The 20,756-nt window shown below is 37.9% G+C and overlaps 1 protein-coding gene across 8 annotated transcripts in view; it reads right to left on the bottom strand.

Moving 5' to 3' along the window:
* Positions 1-20,756, bottom strand: part of CASK (calcium/calmodulin dependent serine protein kinase) — a 354,627-nt gene that overhangs the window by 287,682 nt on the left and 46,189 nt on the right. For 4 of the 8 annotated variants that reach the window (XM_007084353.2, XM_007084352.2, XM_042973928.1 and 1 more), the window contains exon 2: positions 2,242-2,354. In XM_007084353.2, coding sequence (XP_007084415.2) covers positions 2,242-2,354 — 113 coding nt within the window. Of the gene's footprint in view, positions 1-2,223; positions 2,355-20,756 lie in introns of all 8 variants that reach the window. The other 4 variants (XM_042973927.1, XM_042973925.1, XM_042973924.1 and 1 more) reach the window with 1 other exon arrangement.

The raw sequence follows: 20,756 nt of genomic DNA on the forward strand, positions 1-20,756 counted from the left end.
TAAGATGTTTTGCCTGTAGTGACTGCAAAGGTGTTAAAAGACACTGGGAGGGAGAAATTGGTCAAAGAGGTTTTATATAAATATTTATTATATATATATATTATATAATAAAATGTATCCAACTTAAAGTAAGATAGTGTTAACATGAGCAATAAGAGGATATGGGAACACCATTGCAAAAAAGAAAAAAAGGAAAAACAGGTGGGGGGGATAGTGGAGATGAAATTTTGATTTTGCTTCTTGGTCATTGTGAGTCACTGTGCTAAAGACGACAGGAAAACTACATTTTGGCACCATAAATATAAAAGACAAGTTGCACATTTTCATCTGAATAACACTGAACTCTTACCCAAACCTGGTAAAATCATGAGTAATATGCAGAATTCAATTGGTATCATTTAATATGTATAGGTTGTGGCCTTACCATACAGGATCAATGAAATGACCTGGCCCTTGTCTTCAGAATAGGGCTTGAAGATATTTATATAGCAAAAGCAGTGCCAAAACAATGAAGGAGTAAGCTACAATTTCAGTGACAGGCTCTCATATATTAGGTAAAGACCAGACAAACTCAGAGACAAGGACTACATGCCTACCCCTCCTCCTAAGTTTGGCATTTGACTCCCTAACTAGGTGACAATAAAAAAGAGGTTCAGCCTAGCAGTCCGACTCTATGACACCAGAAATCCCTGCTGAAGAAATCTGTCAATAAACAACCTCAGCCAACTGAGAAAGTAATCAATTGACTCCCTGAAAATGTCTTTAGCCTGAAGAGATTTAGAATTAAGTATAACAATGAGCTAAATCAATAGAAAATTGGTATACTGAGTAACTGATTTAGACTTGTTATTTTAAACTAGACTCTTACTAAGTTCATCAACAGTAACAGAACATTTAAAGGAAATATAGATTCAACATATCCATAGGTTTAATAAACTAGGTTTACACAAAACTACCTCAAGACCCAGGAAGGTTTTATTATTGGTTGACAACTGATGTAAAGAAAATCAAATACAGTATATTAAACTTGAATACAGGTAAGTTTTAGGAAATATAATTAAAGCCTGCTTGGAAGTAGATCTTAAATTCTGCTAAATTTATAAAATAATTTATATTAAAAAGTAATAATAGCCAATTCTAGAGTATCAGTCCATAAGATCTAAAACCTCTGAATGTTACCATAACATTTTAAGGATTAAAGCACTTAAAAAAAAAATCAGTGATTCCTGTAACAACTTCTAAGAATCTTCTATAATCAGTCATGGGTAATAATAATTCAAAGGGTTAAAAAAGTACTTAAAAGTAATGATTCTGAAAAAAAGATCTACAGAAAAAGATGAACTTGGAGCTCACAGTATGTGGGATTCTACTTTCCAAAGTTAAGATAACTGGATAAAATATAAATAGGCTACTCTGCCTTAGCTTTTCCAACTTCAACTATCAATTGCATTGTTCTTGGGATAAAACAAAAAAGACTAAAGAAGGCTATGTATTTTACTGGAGTGTTAAAAAGCCTGAATTTAGAAGACAGGCTAGTTAGAAAAATAAATATAATCAATTGTGCCAGCTGAAGTATGAGCACATGGGAACTGTGGCTACACAAAACTAGGACTTAAACTGTGTAAAACTTTAAAATGCTTACATACTGTTTAAAAAGATTTGCATATAAATATGATTATCCATATCAAGGTTTTAAAACCAAGTTTTAAGTTTGGCAAGTCCTAACAGTACTGATCTTTCAAATTTTCACATATACACCCTAAGTGTCTTAAGCCAAATGTGATATAGGAGTCTTTTAGTTCATTTAGACCATAATCCTGAAGGTGGTAAATTATGGATTTGGAGGGAATTCTTAGTTTCTTCTGAATCTGCAATTATCGTTATCTTTCCCATTATTTCCCCTCCCTCCCTTCCCATCCCTTGTTCCATATCACAGGAATCAAAATTAGACCCTAAAAAAGATATATACATATATCCAGATTTCGCTGATCTTCATGGTGAAAAAGCATAGGCCTAGAGCAATCCTATATGGCTTTACAACTGTAAAGGACTCGAGCTATCTTTCAAATACCATTTTCTAGAATTGACAAACTAGACTGGAATTTAAACTGTCTCCACCCACTTCCCACTATATCATACCCACCACTTCCCCACCCCCAGATGAAGGTTAGGTTGATAAATGGATTTTGGAGATGAAATAAAGCCAGACATCAAATAACTTACTTGAAATCCATCTCTTACCTTCTGTACTTAACCCTGGACTTGATGTGAACTTGGCTACATCAACAATTTTTACAGCAAATTGCTGCCCAGTTTCTCTGTTGATACATCGTCGTACAACACTGAAGGGACCCCTTAAAGAAAAAGAAGAAAAATACCAAGTTTAATTCAGTGATTTTCAGCCCCTGTTTCCCATCAGCATCTTACTGATGTTTCATTGTCTACTATGGCCATAGTTTAAGATCAAATTTAAGTAATGTAATTTTGAACATATTTTTCTATAATCCATGAGGTAAATAATTCATAAATTAGAAGTTACTAAGCCTGAATAGAACACAAATCTGAATTTCAAAATGACTTATTAAAATTTTACCTAGTATTCTTATACCCAAGGCAAATAATCTTTGTAATATTCTATACATATTATCAACATCTTAAACAAAATAAGAAATCACAGTGGTAGCGCACACAGCTTTCACCTTTTGAAGCAGAAACTTAAGTCTTCCTTGACACCTTCCCTCTCATCTTACCCACCGCCTATCTAATCTTCACTAACAAGTCCTACGGCATTTCTCTCAAATCTTTCTCAGTCCTGTCCACCTCTCTCCATGTATCATACCCTAGTTTAAGCTACTACCATCTTCTAGCAGGACTACTAAAAAGCTGGTTTCTCTCATTTGCTCTGGCAGTCATGTTTTAAAAATGAAAATCTGATCTTATGTTTCTGCTTAAAATCTCAGAGAAAGAAGGTATTTTTAATGCATAATATTTAGTTAAGAACCAAAACACATGAATAATTCCCAAATAGGAAAATACACCCTAGTATAATCAGGTCAAAAGATTTGAAAAGGCACTTCACAAAGAGAAAGCCCTGCATGACTTTGTCCCAACAACCTCTCCAGTCTCACATGAAGTCACAGAAAAACCTATCTTCCTTAAACATCAAATTAGAATTGTTCTAAATTGCCAATGGAAAGGAAGTAATTTCTACCAGGAGAGCCACTGACCCAGTCATTTGAGTCATCCAGCTCTCTCCCTAAATTGGTGGCTCTCAATACTGCCCATACAATTGAATCAACTGGGATGATTGTTACATACACACAGTTCCTTGTGATTAACAGTTATCAAGTATCTGAACAAAAGATAATCCAAAGATTCATTTGTACATGCTTGGATTGACTACTGAATAATACAGAAGGCAACAGCAATATACTATAGCTTATTTGAAAACGAGTGTGGTTTAGGTCATTAAATACACATACACGTATACACATGCGTATTCCCCTCTCTGCTCAGGAAAAAAAAAACACCCTCATTGGTCACTTACACCGGGACACCTGTGATACTGTTTGCCTCAAAGAAGGTTTGTCTTTCTCTCAATCAGGAGACAAGGAAAAGAATGTCATCTAACCCAGACTGAAACATTTCTCTAACATCATACAAATTAGTTGATTTCACCGTGCCATCATCTGAACATCAATTACACCACAGCCTCAAATCTCTCTCTTCAAGCAATCTAACAAAGCTCAACTGGAAGGAAAAAAATAGTAATAATGGGCCTTTCAGAACTCTGAAGAAAGAGGACCTTTTTTGATAACCACTCAAAAATATTCAAAGATTTTCCTCCAAGAGAAGACAATATAACAGTGAGGCAGGACTCCCACAAACGTTTTCATTCTCAATCTGGATGTCTTACTTGTGATTACTTATCCTGACAACAGCAAGCAATTTCAGGAAATGCTTAATGTAATTGGTTTTTGTCCACACATAAACCCTTGGGATTCTATTTATATATACATTTGTGTTGTGTGCTTCAATTCACTACATCTTTTTGGAAATGTTCCAAGATCTGTATGTGGGATTATTCGTGGACAATAGAGTCATTTTTTTTTTTACTTTTTCCTGTTTGAACAAAGGTAAAGAAGAAAGCATAGCTTCTCTCTCCACCCTTTTAGTAACAGTAAAATGAAGAAAGGGAGAAAGAAAGGGAAATACAGAGGGAAAAAAAAACCAAGAAAGGTGTCTAAATCTGTGAATAAAAATAAAAAAACCAAATCCTCAATTCTTTAGGCTAATTTTATAATGTGAGGGAAGGAAAATGAGTTCACTTATGAACTACCAATGACCTGAAGACAGGTCAAAAGTAAAGCATTTCAAGGGTCTGTCCCTCAGTGGCACCCAGGGAATTAGAAAAGATGAATCAAATTTAGTACACAAAAAAGAAACATACCTAACGTTTTTCTTATGATTTAATCCACCAACTAGAAACTCAATGGAAACTGATAAAAATTCAAATGAGTATACAGTGTTTATAATTTTAGCAGGATCTGAGTACACTTATTTGGTTGACAGGTCAAAGACAGGCAAGCTATGAAACCCAGCTATGGCTGGGTTTCCCATCTTAAAAAGGAGTGTGTAATAAAGTGTGTGTAATACAGTAAATGTTTTATACTTATTAATTATATGCGAATGATATGTTAAGCAACAGCAAAAGTTCAGGAGGCCTAGGTCTCGCCATCTATCTGGCCTAAATTCTTTGATGCTTGAAATTTCATCCTTGCATTTAGTCTATGGTGCAGCTCATTCCTGAGTATTTATGTGGGGGAAAATATTGACAGATAGTTGTAAGCCATCATCATAGATGACTACCTTTCTCATGTTTCTACTAATCCTAGCCAGCGTGTTAATCAAAATGAAATAAGATAACTGATAGCATTTCACATTTGATAAAATAGACATTCTTTATTCAACTCTTTTAGAGCAGTGAATTTTGATAGGGATTGTGGCACAAGGTTCCATGAGGCAGGTGGTGGCTCGCAGAATTCTGTTTTTAAGTAAAAGGTCAATTAAACCAGAATATGTTGCGAGTGAATATTGCTATACCATGGCCTAAAGTTTTGAAAAGAATGCAGCTGTGTCTCTTTGCAGACAGAGTCGTCTCCTCTGGTTCTCATTTATGTGAAAAAAGGTTAAGTCTAGGAAATAAGCAATTTTGATAGCAACAGTAAATCCATCCAAAAAGGAGACCAGAATTAAGTGAAATCAGGCTAGAATATAGTATGTTGGTTTCCAGGATAATAGGATAGATTTAACACAATGCATCTAATTTATCTTCCTCCCCAAACCCCTTTCAAATGATACCAAAGGGCTTATCATTTTTTAAAAAGGACTGGGAGAAAGGAGAGGGGATAATAGTAATAATCAAATTTGAGGAAGCAAAAAAGCAGATAGAGTAGTGACTGACTTAGCAGACTCAGGAAAGCTGAAGGACAAACAGAAAAGAGGGAACGTTCAAAACCAAACCCATTCGTTTACACTCCAAGTTCTTCAAGAAGCTCTTGAACTGGCAGCACCAGATAAACCTGAACTAGAGGTTAAGAGAGTGGGGCTAAAAGAACAAGGTTTGAATGAAATGAAATCTCTAAAGCAGCAGGTAGAGTGGTAGATCCCCTCCATACCCATACTCCATACCACTGTGCAACTGCGCTACCGCCATCCTATCAGAGGCCCATTCTCTACAGAGGGTAGAACATAGGGTCTGAGAACCTGGGGGGGCACAAGGCAGTTAAGGAAGTGGTTACTAGTAAGTGGAAAGCAAGGGGATTGAGTGATCACTCAAATTGAATGTAGACAATCCCAGCCCCTTTCTCCTTAACAAGGGGGAATGTTAGAAGCTAGAGCTTTATGCTTTATCCTTCAGGTAGGAGAAAGATTTTCTGTTGCGTTTTATGACCAGCCCAGAAGGAAAGATCTATAGATAATGACTTGAACTGCTCAACAAGCTCTGCCCACAAATTCAGAGCTCCCAATCAGCTTTCAATTCATCTCCTGCAGGGTTTCCAACCTCAGCACTACTGGCATTTTGGCCTGGCCTGTTCTTTCTTGTAGGAGGATGTCCCCTGCATTACAGGATGCTTAACAGCAATCTCAGCAGCACCCCTTCACCCAGTTTTGAAATCCAAAAATGTCTCCAGACACTGTCAAATGTCCCCTGGGGGGGGGGGGGGCAAAACTGGCCCCAATTGAGAACCACTGCTCTAGTATTAATCATGAGTAGACAACCAAACTCCCAAAACATCTGGAGAATAGTCTCTAATTTGGAAGACCAAAATCTCAAAACAAACAGAATGAGCAACCAAAAGGAAGCAGACTAAACAAGATAAAAAACCTCAAACTACTATTAATATCCTAAGATATTACAACTATCAAACAAAAACAGAACTTTCAGAAAATATAAAAAGGGCTCTTGAAAAATAAACACCTTGAGAAATTTAAAACTCAACAGAAGGGCTAGAAGATAAAATTGAGGAAATTCCCCAAAAAGTAAAGCAAAAAGAACAAAAGAAATGGAGGGAAGAACTCAAAAGAATAATCCAAAAAAATTTCCCAGAACTTAAATCATGAGTTGCCCAGATTTAAAGGACCCACCAAATACTTTGCACACGCCACCTGTGGAATTTAAGAGCAGATTTTCAGAAGTGGAGGTAAGGGTTTGCTAGTAGGAGAGTATGATATGGTTCACACACCAAGATCAGGAACCAGAATGGCTTCTGATTTCTCAGTGGCAACATGAAAAGCAAGAAGATGACAGAGCAACACCTTCAAAGTCATGAAGGAAATTTCTAACTTTTAATTCTATATCCAGCCGGAAAAACCAATAATCATAAGGATGATTTCAGACATGAAAGAGATCAATAAATTACCTGCAGTGCATACTTTGTGAAGAAATTATTTTAAGGTATGTTTGCCAAAACAAGAGACTAGATCAGCGAAAAGGGCGCCAAGTGATGGCAAAGAGGAGGTCTAACCAACACAGGAGATACATAAAGGGAACCCCCAAGAGGGTAACAAAACAGGACCTCTGGCTGACAGCGGGGTGTCAAGGAGAGGTTAACTAGTCCAGACTGGGAGCTATCAAAGGTTTCCCCTGCCACCTTTTCAACCTCAAAACAGAAGGACGGGGGGTGCTGGGCCCATTCTTCCATTTTGTTTCTTCCAGCCAGGGGCTGATAAGATTTCTGCTCTTCTCAGCTACCTGGAGAGAAGATGCTCATTTCACTCCATAGCAGTGTTCTCCTTTGGTATATTCCTGAGAGCTGGAGGCAGTGGACTGAAAAGCAGGAAAATGCAGGGCAGCCCAAGCCTCCTGACCTTATTCCTGTAGAACAGTAAACCAGCCCCATACCACAGCACTAATGTCCTGCCTGTGAGGAGCCCCATGTCTTGGGATTTAGCTGCGCCCTTGCCATTCACCTTCCCAGAAGGGGCTCCTATACACTCTCAGGGTATCTGAAGCCAGACTGTGAACAAGAGGTTCTGTTCAGCTTCTCTCCTCCTGAGAGTCTTCGTACAATAGTGGTAATATTGCCCTGTCCTACTCGGTTTGTAAAGCCTAAAAAATATGCTTTTTAGGCATACATACCTAGGTGGTAAAGCTATAAAGAAAATCAAAAGAAATTATTAACATAAAAGCCAGATAGTGGCTATGTGGGGAGGGAGGCTGTGATTGGGAAGGGGCACGCAAAGGGCTTTTAAAGGTACTAATAATATTCTATTTCATAACCTGGATGATGGATTCATCAGTTTTCGTTCCACTATTATTCTCCAATACACACACACTTTACATACTCCTCCATACATACATTTCCCAGTTAAAAAAATGTTTTTAATAGTTCAGAGTCACAACCTTAAGATCTTGCTAACCAAAAGTCTTAATTTTTTACATATCTGTACAAATTATCTTAAGTGACTTGATATCTATAAAAGAAAACAGTGTTTGCATCTCAAACATAATAAAGTCAATATGAATTATATTCATTGTAATGGGATGAACTCTCTGTGCATATCACAGGACTAGAAGCTTCACTACTTTATAATGAATTGTGCAATGTACCACAAGGGATACAGGAAAATCATGAACAAAAAAGAACCAATTAACAAAAGGAAAGAGGAGGATGCGGTAAGTGAAGACCAAGTACAAATTCATATTATATACATATATATAAAAATATATACACACATGATATTTGTAAATATATACATGCATACACATACAGTTGACGTGCAGTCAATCCTCATTATTTGTGGAGTATTTACAAAGTCACTTACTAACATTTATTTGTAACCCAAAATCAATACCCACTGAACTTTCAGTCTTTGGCAAACACGTGCCTAAAAGCAAAAAATTTGAGTCACCTGATGTGGACGTTATTAGCTAAGGGTGAATGAGGTGACACTCTGCCCTCTTGTTTCAGCTGTCGTACTGTAAGCAAGTGTCCTTTTTGCCATTTAGTGCATTTTTTCACATTTTGTGCTTTTTGTTGCTAATTTTCATTCTTTAAAATGGCCTTCAAGTGTAGTGCTGAAGGGCTGTCTAGTGTTTTGTTTTTTTTTTTAATGTTTATTTTATTTTTGAGAGAGAGAGAGAGAGAGAGAGAGAGAGAGAGAGGGAGGGAGGGAGGGAGGGAGGGAGAGGCTGGGAATGAGCAGGGTAGGGGCAGAGAGCAAGTGAGACAAAGAATCTGAAGCAGGCTCCAGCTGTCAGCCTAGAGCCCAATGCAGGGCTTGATCTCACGAACCATAGTTCATGACCTGAGCCGAAGTTGGACCCTCAACCAACTGACCTACCCAGGGGCCCCTATCCTCTCACTCTTAAAATTCAACCTTTCTTCTGTGTTCTTGTATGAGCAATACAGCTTGGTTTATAAAACTCATATAAATAAAAATAAATAAATCCAAAATGTCTAGTGTTCTTAAGTGCAAGAAGGTTGTGGGGTGCCTTAAGGAGAAAATACATGTGTTAGATAGGCTTCATTCATAGAATGAATTATAGAGCTGTTGGTCAGGTGTTCAATGTTAATGAATCAACAATATATATGAAATAAGGGATCTTTAAACAAAAATACACATAAAACAGGTTATGCATTGATTTGGTTGAAGAAAATGTGACCAAAGGCTCACAGGAACCTAACCCTGTATTTCCCCTGGGGGCAATGGTTCAGCCTTCATTCAGTGTTCGTGGCAACTTTATAGAACATAACCACTGCAAATAATGAATATCATCTGTAAGTGTGCATATGTGGATATGCACACATGCATATATATATTAATATTATGTAATATATATTTATAATATATATTATTAATGTATTTAGAATATAAACTCAATGAGTACCTGGTATATACTGGACCCTCGATAAATATTTGGCGAATGATGTATCAAAAATAAACTAGGAATGAGCAAGCCACTGATACATTTATATCACACAATTTTACCCATGTATATAAAACTGAAAAATTGGGGCGCCTGGGTGGCTCAGTCGGTTAAGCGTCCGACTTCGGCTCAGGTCGTGATCTTGCGGTCCGTGAGTTCAAGCCCCGCGTCAGGCTCTGTGCTGACTGCTCAGAGCCTGGAGCCTGTTTCGGATTCTGTGTCTCCCTCTCTCTCTGACCCTCCCCCATTCATGCTCTGTCTCCCTCTGTCTCAAAAATAAATAAAAACGTTAAAAAAAAACTGAAAAATTATGGTACTTCTACTTACCTGTTTCTCTACCCATTTACTAAGTCTCTATCTTCCTACTACTTTCTATACAGTTCTGATGTTAGTTGAGGGAAATAAATGGCGGGTGAGTAAAAAGGAAACAAAGTGAAAATATAATAATGACATTAGCAGTAAGAATAAAATCTTATGAACTACATTTTATAGACACAAATATATAAATAATAGCTAATAAAGACAATGATGGTCTTTTCCTCTTATTTCAATGCCATTAGTCATTGCCACTAAGGAAGAGCTCATACATATCATCCCATCAAGAAATCTTTCCCCTGTTTTCCTGTAGCTTTGTGGTAGTGATAGGAGAGGGATGTTGTTCTGACACTTTCTCTTTAATACTTCAGGTACCCCCCTCCATCCTCCAACACACACACACACTTACATATACATACCAAGCTTTATGTATTTATGTATTGCTTTAGTTACAGTGACTAAACCAAAGGAAGAAACTTTGCCTAATCATAGCTACTGCCAAAGAAACACACATGATGTGGAAAATTATTAAAATCAAAGTCTCAGGAACTGCTGCCTTGAATGTTAACAATTAAAGAGCTGACAGAGGAATTAAGCTCAGTACAATTCAGATTGTTCCTTGAAAATAGAAAGGGGAGGCTTATTTGAAAAAGTTGGTTGTAGATCTCCAATAAGCTAATAGAACAAATCTAGCTCAACTGTCAAAGCTGAGTAATTCAAAGAGTTAAGACTAACATTTACTAATTCAGTACTTGTATTGGCATAATTAGTACCTCTGTCAAACCCTGTGAAAAGTTCAGTGAAAAGTTTAGGAGATCTTTAGATTTTATATAGCATACCATTCTCTGGTCTGAATCTACATAGGATATATTCACCACTTCTTTGAGAGGTCTGCAGAGTACATATAGCAATTCCTGCTAATCCAAAAGTTCTGGAAAACTTGATTGATATGTGTGTTTGTGCATGTGTTTGAAGGGCTGGGGTTAAGGCCATGGTAGAAGCACATGGACTCTTGGTCTTTGTTAGCTCATATATGATGGAGCATGTATCAAGAGACTTGCTAACAGAAGAAAAATACTTTCATAATAGATATGAAACATAGGAAGAAGAACAAAGGAGGAAAAAAAGGAAAAAATAAAACATATGAAGAAGTAAACACATCCCAAAGTAAGAAATCTGACTTGGTTGTACATACTTAGGCCTTTTTAGCTAAATGTATAAAGAACTTTCAGGTTATTGGTTGCTAAACACTGACATTAAACAAATTCTATTGATATTTGCACATCTTATTCATTTACCTCATTTTCCCCCAACGGAAAGATCCCTGTCCCCCCCCCCACACACACAGTGCAAACAGACTATTTTAATAAAAGATTAATAAAGCAATCTTTGCCCTCAAGAAACACCTAATCTTAACAGATTGTTATTGGTACATACACATAATCTTAGTATGCTATAGAACAAGGTATTAAAATAGTGTAATACCCCAGGGTTTATTATCTGTGGATAGGAAGGCAGTCAGAGAAAGCCTCTATGAGACAGACACTTAGGAGGGCTTAGAAAGATGAATACTTTTTTCACACCAAAAAGGGAAAGGGGAAAATTCCAGAAATTAGTAGTAGCATGTAGAACAGCCTACAGCCAAGTCAAAGCATGGTTTGTACTAGATACTACAAGCTATCTGGTGTTACTGGTGTGAAAAATTGGAGGGAAATAAGCGGCTAGAAAAAAAGGAGGGCAGAAGAAGATAGGTTGAGGGGGTGAGTACGGGCCAGTTAGGAAGTTACCCCATTAGCCCAACCAAGCCTGAGGTGACAAACACCTAAACCAATACGCTAGAGGCAACTGAGATACTTAAATCGACAGAGTAGTGAATGATTAGCTTGGGGGTCAGTTGAAAGAATGACTTACAGATTTCTGGCAACAGTTACTAAGTAAATAATGACACCATCAAATGAGGGAGGAGCTATATGAGAAAGAGTGAGTACAAAGCTGAAAAGGAGACACGGGCCTGTGAGTTAAGTTTATTTTTGAGAGAGAGAGACAGAGTGTGAGTTGGGGAGGGGCAGAGAGAGAGAGCGAGACAGAATCCGAAGCAGGCTCCAGGCTCTGAGCCGTCAGCACAGAGCCCTAGGTGGGGGCTTGAACTCACAAGCTGGGAGATCATGACCTGAGCCAAAGTTGGACACTTAACCGACTGAGCCACCCAGGCGTCCTGGCTGTGTTTTGAAAACACTGATTTCCAAAATACTGATTTCCACAAACTATCCAGGCAGAGATCTATAGAGGACGATTAGACAGGAATATAAAGGTCAAGGAAGGGATCAACATGCAGATGATGAAGACAACACCAACTACCATTTACAGCATACCATTTGCCAAGCATGGTAAGAACCTTATATGGATTCTCTATTTGTAATATATATCATTACTTATCATAACAGCTAAGAAACTATTGGCCCCCATTTTATAGATTAGGAAAACTGAGGCCAAGCCAGGTTGCCTAGGCCTAGACAGATAGTGAGTGGTAGAGTCAGGACTGGAACCAAGACATATGGAACTCCAAGATCTAAGTTCTCAGTCTCCACACTCCTTAAAGGAGGCATGAGTGAACAGAAGGTAACTGAAGCCACTGATGTGAATGAGAGTCCTTAAGAGTACAGACCAAAGAAGAATCCCAGAAAACATGAACATATCCCCCCATTTCTCCAAAGGGAACTGCTGGAATCTCTGCCAAAAGACTACAAGAAGCCCAGAAAGAAAAATAAAATTGCTAAAGGCAGGCTCTTTAGAACATAGTATCTTATAGAAATAAACACAAAGACCAAGTGCTTAGCGGGCTCTGCCCTAGGCACAAACACAAAGATTCTCCCCATTCCTCTCAAGGCTGGCACAAGAAAAGCATAATTTCCATTTTTAAATTAAGAGCTGCACAATCACATTTTGCTATTTTTCTACATGTGGGACTATATATCAGAAACTGGCCCAATGAAAATATTTAGTGGAGAAACAACTGTTTGGAAACTTGCTCCTGACTTTCTACTAGTGTTCATGAACTTAATTACTTACAACTAGTACTAAAATTATCGCAGTTGTCAAATTCTGCGTGCACTGTCTAGTCTTTATAAACTGAAACTAAAAATTACAGAAGTCTGGCAGCATGAAGTTATATTGTAAATCGTATTTATAAAAGAAGTGTGTGCTGTTAACATGTCACTAACATGGTTTTCCAAATGCTACCTTATTCCTCTAATAGTATTGTTGCCTGCTATTAACTAATATTTGGGCCGAGAAATTACTATCTTCATTACTAGGGTTTTTTGTTTTGTTTTGTCTTTTGCCAGCGATACTTCTGTATCATAGTACTGTTAATCTCTTCCCACTCACAACTACATTTTATGGATCTCCCTAACAAGTTAGATCTAGTTCTGAAATGAAATTATCTCATGTAAATTACATAAATTAGTGAAAGAAACCTCAAGGCCGGCGATACACTCCTTTCTCTGTTATTCATTTTAGTTGCATTCGGATTATGCAAAGTTTACACAGTAGCACAGAAACAAAAACGTATTTGGCTAACACTCTCAATTGGGGTTTCCCACATTGGCATCTTGTGGAGTCCTGAAGGAATAAAAGTTTCTCTGTCAAGTTTGGTCAACAGCATATGAAATACCCCCCCATCTGCACCCCATGTCCACATTAGATGTCAGCAGCTAAGTCTTGCAGTTGGAAAACCATCACCCATGTTGCACCTATCATTAGTGTCCCCTGAAAAACCTATTGGACACGATGATCTAGATTTTAATATTTATAATACTACAAATTGCAAAGCTGTAATAGCTATGAAATAGTCCGATTTCAAACTTTTTTCTGAAACGAACACTCTCCCACCCAAACACAGCATATAAATTGTTGTTTAAATTCTTACAGCGAGGGAGATAATCCAATTGTTTGCTCAGTAAAGGATGGAAAAGATTTAACTATGCAATTTAAATGTCTATTCATTAATACTCCCAAAAGTAATTTGCTTTTTACAATTGTTAATATAAGCATATTCAGCAGGCAATAATGTAACCTCTGGTCTTTTAACCAAAAAACAGTTAACAAAAAGGCAAAGCATACAAAGGAATAAGCATTTATACCTAATTACCCAGCTCAGTGCAGGGCAGCAGAAAATAGGTTTTGAATCATAATTGTAGTAATCAGTTTCTAGGTCTAAAGGAGATGATCTGGAAAATAACTGCTTTAGGGAAAAAAATAAGAAAATAAGAGTATAAAATAAGTGGATATAAACTGTTTAGGCAAGATAGTAAAATTGAATATTCAAACAGTTGGGGAATTTTTCAAGTTAGGTAAGAAACCAAAGTCCCTGAATGTTACAAAGAATATGCAAGTCAGTAATGCATAGTTAGTAATTTTTAACCATTTTCCCAAGGGTGGATCAACCTTTCAGTGGCTCATGTAGGATTTCCTTTTAATCAATAAGGCACACAACACAGAGGACAAGAAGAGGAAAGGACCATCGTATCCCTCAACGTGTCTGAAAGTAAACTCCTGAGCTTTTTAATCTCCCTTCTCCCGATCCCAGTTGAAGGCCAAGTCCACATTTCCTTCCAGTTCCTTAGCCAAAAATTATGGTGCCATTCTTGATCCCATTCCTTCACATTCCAATTCCAATTCATTAGGAACTGCTCCTGGCTCTATTTTGCTGAGATCTTTATTTTCATTTGTTTCAAGAAAATCTGTAGCCAACTGTTGGAACAATTTTATGACAGCTGAATTAAAACTCCCATGAGACAATTCCAATATCGGATTCAAGTCAGTGCTGGCCTCGGTTGAAGGTCTTTTCTCATTCAAATTGTGGTTTTCCTGGTGCTTAGCAAATATCTCGGACATTTTGGTCTCTATTAGGCTCTTGATCAAAGAATCTTCTATTTTAGCAGGCAGTCACCCTGTTTAGGTTTACTATGGAAGTTCTTGGGTTCTTTTGCGGGCTTTAGTTCCAATGACAGTTGCTTAGTTTTCTGAATCCTTACAATGCCGTTTTGGTCTGCTTCCTTTTTCTGGTGCTAAGGCTCCCAGTCAGTCCCTGCTGACGTCATCTGCAGGGACAAAAGGTGCCTCCCAGGACCACTGGCTATCCCTGGGCAACCTTGGAGAAGGAGGGGCTGGTCAGAAGAGGGAAAACAAATGACCACTGCTGCTGCCATAGCCACCTACAGATCAGCCTGCCTGCTAGGCCAGTTGTAGAGCCAAGGCTGGTATAGCCTGGCCTTTGTTCTTGTTGCTGTTGTAGGCAGATCAGGTGACTGGGGCCTAGGTTGTGGCACGGGGGCTGAAACGGACAGGGCTTTGATGCTGCTGGCAGATCAGACCACCCACCAGGGGCGTTCTTGCTAGGGCTGTGGACAGATTAGACTGCCCACCGGGCTCCAGGTGTGGAGTCCCACTAAGTCTCTGTAGACCTTCCCCTTTCCTGGTCCTTTGACTAGAGAAAACAGGTTTTTGCTTCTGTTTTCTATGCCTTTTGGTTGTTCTCGGTAGTAGGTCTCTCTAGCACCCAGTCCAGGAGTAAATGGAAGGAAGAAAAGAAAACCCAGTGAATTTACCACGTGGTTATTCCTCAAGTACTGCTACTTTACCTTCTTCCCAATTCTGAGTCCTTTTATTGCTGTCACTTAAATAATTTCCAAGGCATTGATAGTTGTACTTCTAGGAAAGGGGCAAGAAAAAGTGAGTCTAAACTATCTTGTCCCAGAAATGGAAGTTGGTGCATTTTCAACCTCTTGCATTCTGGCTGGTGTTTGGAGTCCATTGTACTCAAAATTAGGGGATGAGTTACAGGTCTTTTATGTCCAATGTATCCAGTGAAAAAATAGCCATTAAACTTGTCAGGTCTATGCTATAGCATTCCATGAGTCCTGGCTCAGAATTTTAAAGTCTCAAGCAAGTAACTGATGTTTCTCAACCTTTTGGGGTTTGGGGAATACTGAAGTAGCCAAAGTATACTAGAATAGGGGTACCTTTTCTGTGGTCTCCACACATAGGTGTGTGAGTATACGCATGCATACTCATACACTCACTCACCTTCACAGCCATCTGGAGTCTAAAAGGAGATCTAAGATACTAGAATCTCTTCAGTGTACTTCAGTCATGGTACATTGGTTGGAAAATGGTGTTTTTAATAATCTCCTTATTTGATCTTACATATTATTGAAAGGAAGAAAGTTAGGGGTTACACGAATCCACATAAATAAGGTTATACATAATTGAAGATCAGCTCTTAATAAAGGATCTGTTGGGTGACAAAACGAGTTCTTTGGACAAGGATTTTCACTTATCCACTCTGTATCCCTAGTATATAGAACTATGGATGACATTATGCTAGAAGAAACTCAATAAATGTTTTCTGGATGGACAAATAAACCCATTTTAGGATGCACAAACAGGGGTGTCATCTTCAAGACACATTATGTAGTTATATTTTACTTCATCTAAACTTAGCTTTCTAGCTCTTTAATCTCTGGGAGATTTTCCTTTATCTAGTAGAAATAAAACTTTTAATTTGTCAATGCCAATTACTGAAAGGCAGGCAAAAGTTGTAAAATGATACGACATGTGAATTTTTAAATACTTCTTCAAAAATAAATTCTTTTGTTTTACTAGAGATGTTGCGTGCCAATTCAAAATCCTTCTAATGCTACCATAATTAAAACTCAAAAAGCAGACTTTTTTACTTTTAACATGTGGTAACATCTGTTCTTAAACACTTTGTTTTAAGGATTTAAAACAGGCCTTGTAAACTTGAGGCATTTTACAAAAGCAGTATCTTGTAATGGCAGAGACCCAAATATAGCTCCTAAAACTCAGAAAGCTTTTCAACCTAGAAGTTTATAAAATCAGCTGTGATAATGATTAGCTCAAAATTAATTCAAGCTTTTTGTTTATTTGAATGTTTAAACAGTTTACAAAAAACAAATTTCAGTTTGTGTAATCTGACAAGATTAAATAGGAGCCTCAGTCACAACAGTAGTTTACCATAAGATATAACCAAATGGAAATAAATGATTTCTTTTATCCATATGATCACTTTTTTGCATGAAATTACAAGTAAATAAACTCAATTAAGACTTAGAAGACAAAGAAACTTCACAGCTCCTAATTAATGCCGGATTGAAGACTAAATTTTAAGCACAAGCTTAAATCTGTAAATAGACCTAAGATGAGATCATGAAATTAGAAACCTTTTATAACCAATGACTATTCATCAATCCATTAAAAATCAATACATATGCAATTACTATTTACTGTCCCTTTTTTTTTAATTTTTTTTTTTTAACATTTATTCATTTTTGAGAGTGAGAGACACAGACCATGAGCGGAAGAAGGGCAGAGAGGGAGACACAGAATCCGAAACAGGCTCCAGGCTCTGAGCTGTCAACACAGGGCCCGACGCGGGGCTTGAACTCACAGACTGCGAGATCATGACCTGAGCTGAAGTCGGACGCTCAACCAATTGAGCCACCCAGGCACCCCAACTATTTACTGTCCCTTTAACCAAAGCCTGTATTTTATAGCAGCCTTTAAGGAAAAAAATGAGGAATGAAGCATGAAGAGTATCTAGCACCCATACAAAACAGATGGGTTGAGATCACAAAAAAGAACAAGATGTTTTTAATGTATGAATTTTTTAGGCAACTCCACTGAGTGACCACTGAAATTTCCAAAGGGAAAGAATTATTCTACTAGCCAAGAATCCTTGCACATTAAAATAGCATAATGAACTTACAACTTCCTTTCAGTATGCCCAAGCAACCAAGAAGTACAAACACTCCAGCTGCAAATATCCCTTGAGTATGAAAAAGTCCCTTTCAGGAGAAGTCACTTTAACTCTTAATGCACTAACTTTTCCTCTTTGAATCAAAGCCATCACAGCATAAACAGAGCATGGGCTTCAGAATTCAAAAGACTTGGGACTGAATCCTGGATCTGCCCCTCACCATGATGACCTTTGGCTAGTTATTCAGTCTCTGTGCATCCACTTTATTTAAACTTTAAAACAGAGATAACAGCTACTTCACAGAGTTCTGAGGGGATAAGAGAAGGCATAAAGGACTGTGCCTGGCACATATGCACAAGAGGGGACTTCTTCAGGGGGTCATCTGTTACAAGCATCTCTTTACTCCTCCCCTATAAAAGATGAGACGTCTCCTATACTAAGGTGCCATTTCACTATCAAAACTAAAAGTCAGGAAAGAATTAGGGAGAGTTCTGCTTCTAATAAGGGTGAAATAGGTAACCAGGACCAACCTTTCTACAGAAGAACAAAATAAAACCTGGATATACACACACACACACACACACACACACACACACACACACACACACACTCTCTCTCTCTCTCTCTCTCTCTCTCTCCCTCCCCCCTTCTTGAAAGTATAAATATCTTATAAGGTAATTAAATTTTGCCAGTTGAAGATCTAGGAGAACAAGAGAACCCACAGCAGGAAGCTCAGCCTCACACAGCTACTTTTATCTGTAGGGCAACTCACCAGTCCTGAGAAGCAGCCGCCTCATAGGGCTCATATGGCCTCACAGGAAAGGATGGGTGAAGAGAAGCCTTGCAGTGTACCTGGAAAGACCAATCCTCACTCTATTCTGGTTTCTGCTGAAAAGCTAGGCCTAAGGTGGAGGTGAACCCAAAGCAAACCTAGCCTTGCATGGACTTGGGAGTGTGGCTCTTCCTTATCTGGTAGCCCACAGAATCTCAAATCTTAAAGTTGGATTAGGGCATGAGGGCACCTGGGTGGCTCAATCAGTTAAGCATCTGACTTCAGCTCAGGTCATGATCTCACAGTTCATGGGTTCGAGCCCCATGTCAGGCTCTGTGCTGACAGCTCAGAGCCTGGAGCCTGCTTCGGATTCTGTGTCTCCCTCTCTCTCTCTGCCCCTCCCCTGCTTATGCTTGCTCGCACATGCTCTCTCAAAATAAATAAACACACTTAAAAAAAAATTCTTTAAAAAAAAAAGTTGGATTAGGGCAGTCCCAGTCATGAGCTCTCCCCCCACAATCCTGGCAAGGCAAATCCTCCTCTGGAAAGATATCGCCACCTTCGTATGAGCAAGAATCAGAATAAGAGGCAAGAGAAAAAGACTAAGGCATGGGATACTGAAACAAAAAAATACAATAGCCCCAATTTAAAACTCAATGGATGAATTTCTGGGAGCTGAAGTAAAAATTAGTAAAGAAGAATGAATACAGGTCAGAAGAAATTATCTTGAATACATCATGAAAAAAAACATGAAGAAAACAAAGGACAAGGTAAGAGATTTGGATGAAATAATGAGAAGATTTAATGTATGTTAATTGGGATCCCAGGAGGAAAGAAGACAGTGAGGTCAAGGCAATATTTGAGGAAATAGCAGAGAACTTTTTTATAGAACATTTTCATAGAATATTCAGACACATCTAGCTACAAATTCAAGATTTCCAGTTAGTCACAGAATAAATAAAATCTATACCTAGACACATCATAGAAAACAAGGACAAGGAGAAAGTGACCAAAGGTTAAAAAAAAAAAAAAACAAAAAAACAAAAAAACAGATTATCTTCAAAGAAGTGACAGTTTGACAGCTGACAACAGAATCCAGAAACAATGAAACAATTCAAGGAGATGAAATAAACTGCCATTCAAACAATTTTATACCCAGGGACTTCAATCATGAAAGCAATGTAAAGATGAACACAAACTGAAAGAGTAGATCATAGCAGACCCACACTAAACCAATTTCTAAAGGATCCTTCAGACAGGAGGAAAATTACCCCAGATAGAAGGTCAGAGGTGCAAAGAATGAAAAGAGCAAAATAGGACATAAATAGGTGAGTAAATCTAAATACTGACTGTATAAAGCAATAATAATGTCTTGTTGCCTTACAAATATAGACTGAATTAAAATGTATGACAAATATTAATATATAAATCAAGAAGGAATAAAATTAAAATTTCTTAGGAACCTTGCACTGGCTGAGATAAGGGTAGTAAGACTTACCAGTACCACACTCTGTTAAGTGCATATTAAGTGTCATTTTAAGGGTTACCACTGAAAGAACTGAAACAGTGTCTAAATTCCAAACGAAGTGGGGGAGGGAATGGAGTGATGAAAAACAATCAAAGAAGAAAAAAAAAAATCAAACAGAACAGGCAGGACAAGCAAAATACAAAATAAACTTAAACTCAAGTATTTTACTACTGTGTGCTAGGAGCATGAAGAAATACACAGACAATAAACATAATCAATAAGGAAATTATAAAGTATATTAAAGGGGGATAAGTCTATAGGAAAAGAAGAACAACAACCAGGAACAGGGAATATTAAGGTGGGTTGGGACAGGTTTTATTATTGAACAGGATAGTTAGAGTAAGCCTCATTAAAAAGGTAGTCTCTGAGCAAAAGATTCCTTCCCCCCTCTACGGCTGACCTAAAGGCACATACCTCCTGCCATTGCGGGGACCATTATTTTCAATGTATTGTCTCCTTCCCATGTCTGTCACCTCTAATTCTGTCCCTTTAACTTTTTCTATTCCTAGTACTTGGGCAATTCATACAAAGATTCATTGTTTCTGAAGGCATGTCATTGAGTGGAGAAATCTTACACTTTTCAAATTAAATAAGCCAAAATTTCCACAAGCAAGTATTCCTTAAGCAAAAGGCCTAATAAAAAGTGACCGATTCTGGACTATTTTTCCTGTCTACCACTTTTAGCCCATTTGGTACAAGTAGATGAGCCATCATCACACAACCTAATAAATCCCTCCCTCTCCCTGAAATGCAAAATGAACTGAGATTTTTGTGAAGAAAACAACGAAGAATTCTTGGTTGACTGTGTTGCACATGGTTGGCACCCTTCTTTAGGACTATGATAATCAGGCCAGAACACAATGACACCAAGGTCATCAAACTCCCAATCCACCTACCAGCTAGGGCCTGACTGCTGAAGCACAATCAT

Source organism: Panthera tigris, chromosome X (genome assembly GCF_018350195.1).
Source record: "Panthera tigris isolate Pti1 chromosome X, P.tigris_Pti1_mat1.1, whole genome shotgun sequence".
NCBI classification, from domain to species: Eukaryota; Metazoa; Chordata; class Mammalia; order Carnivora; family Felidae; genus Panthera; species Panthera tigris.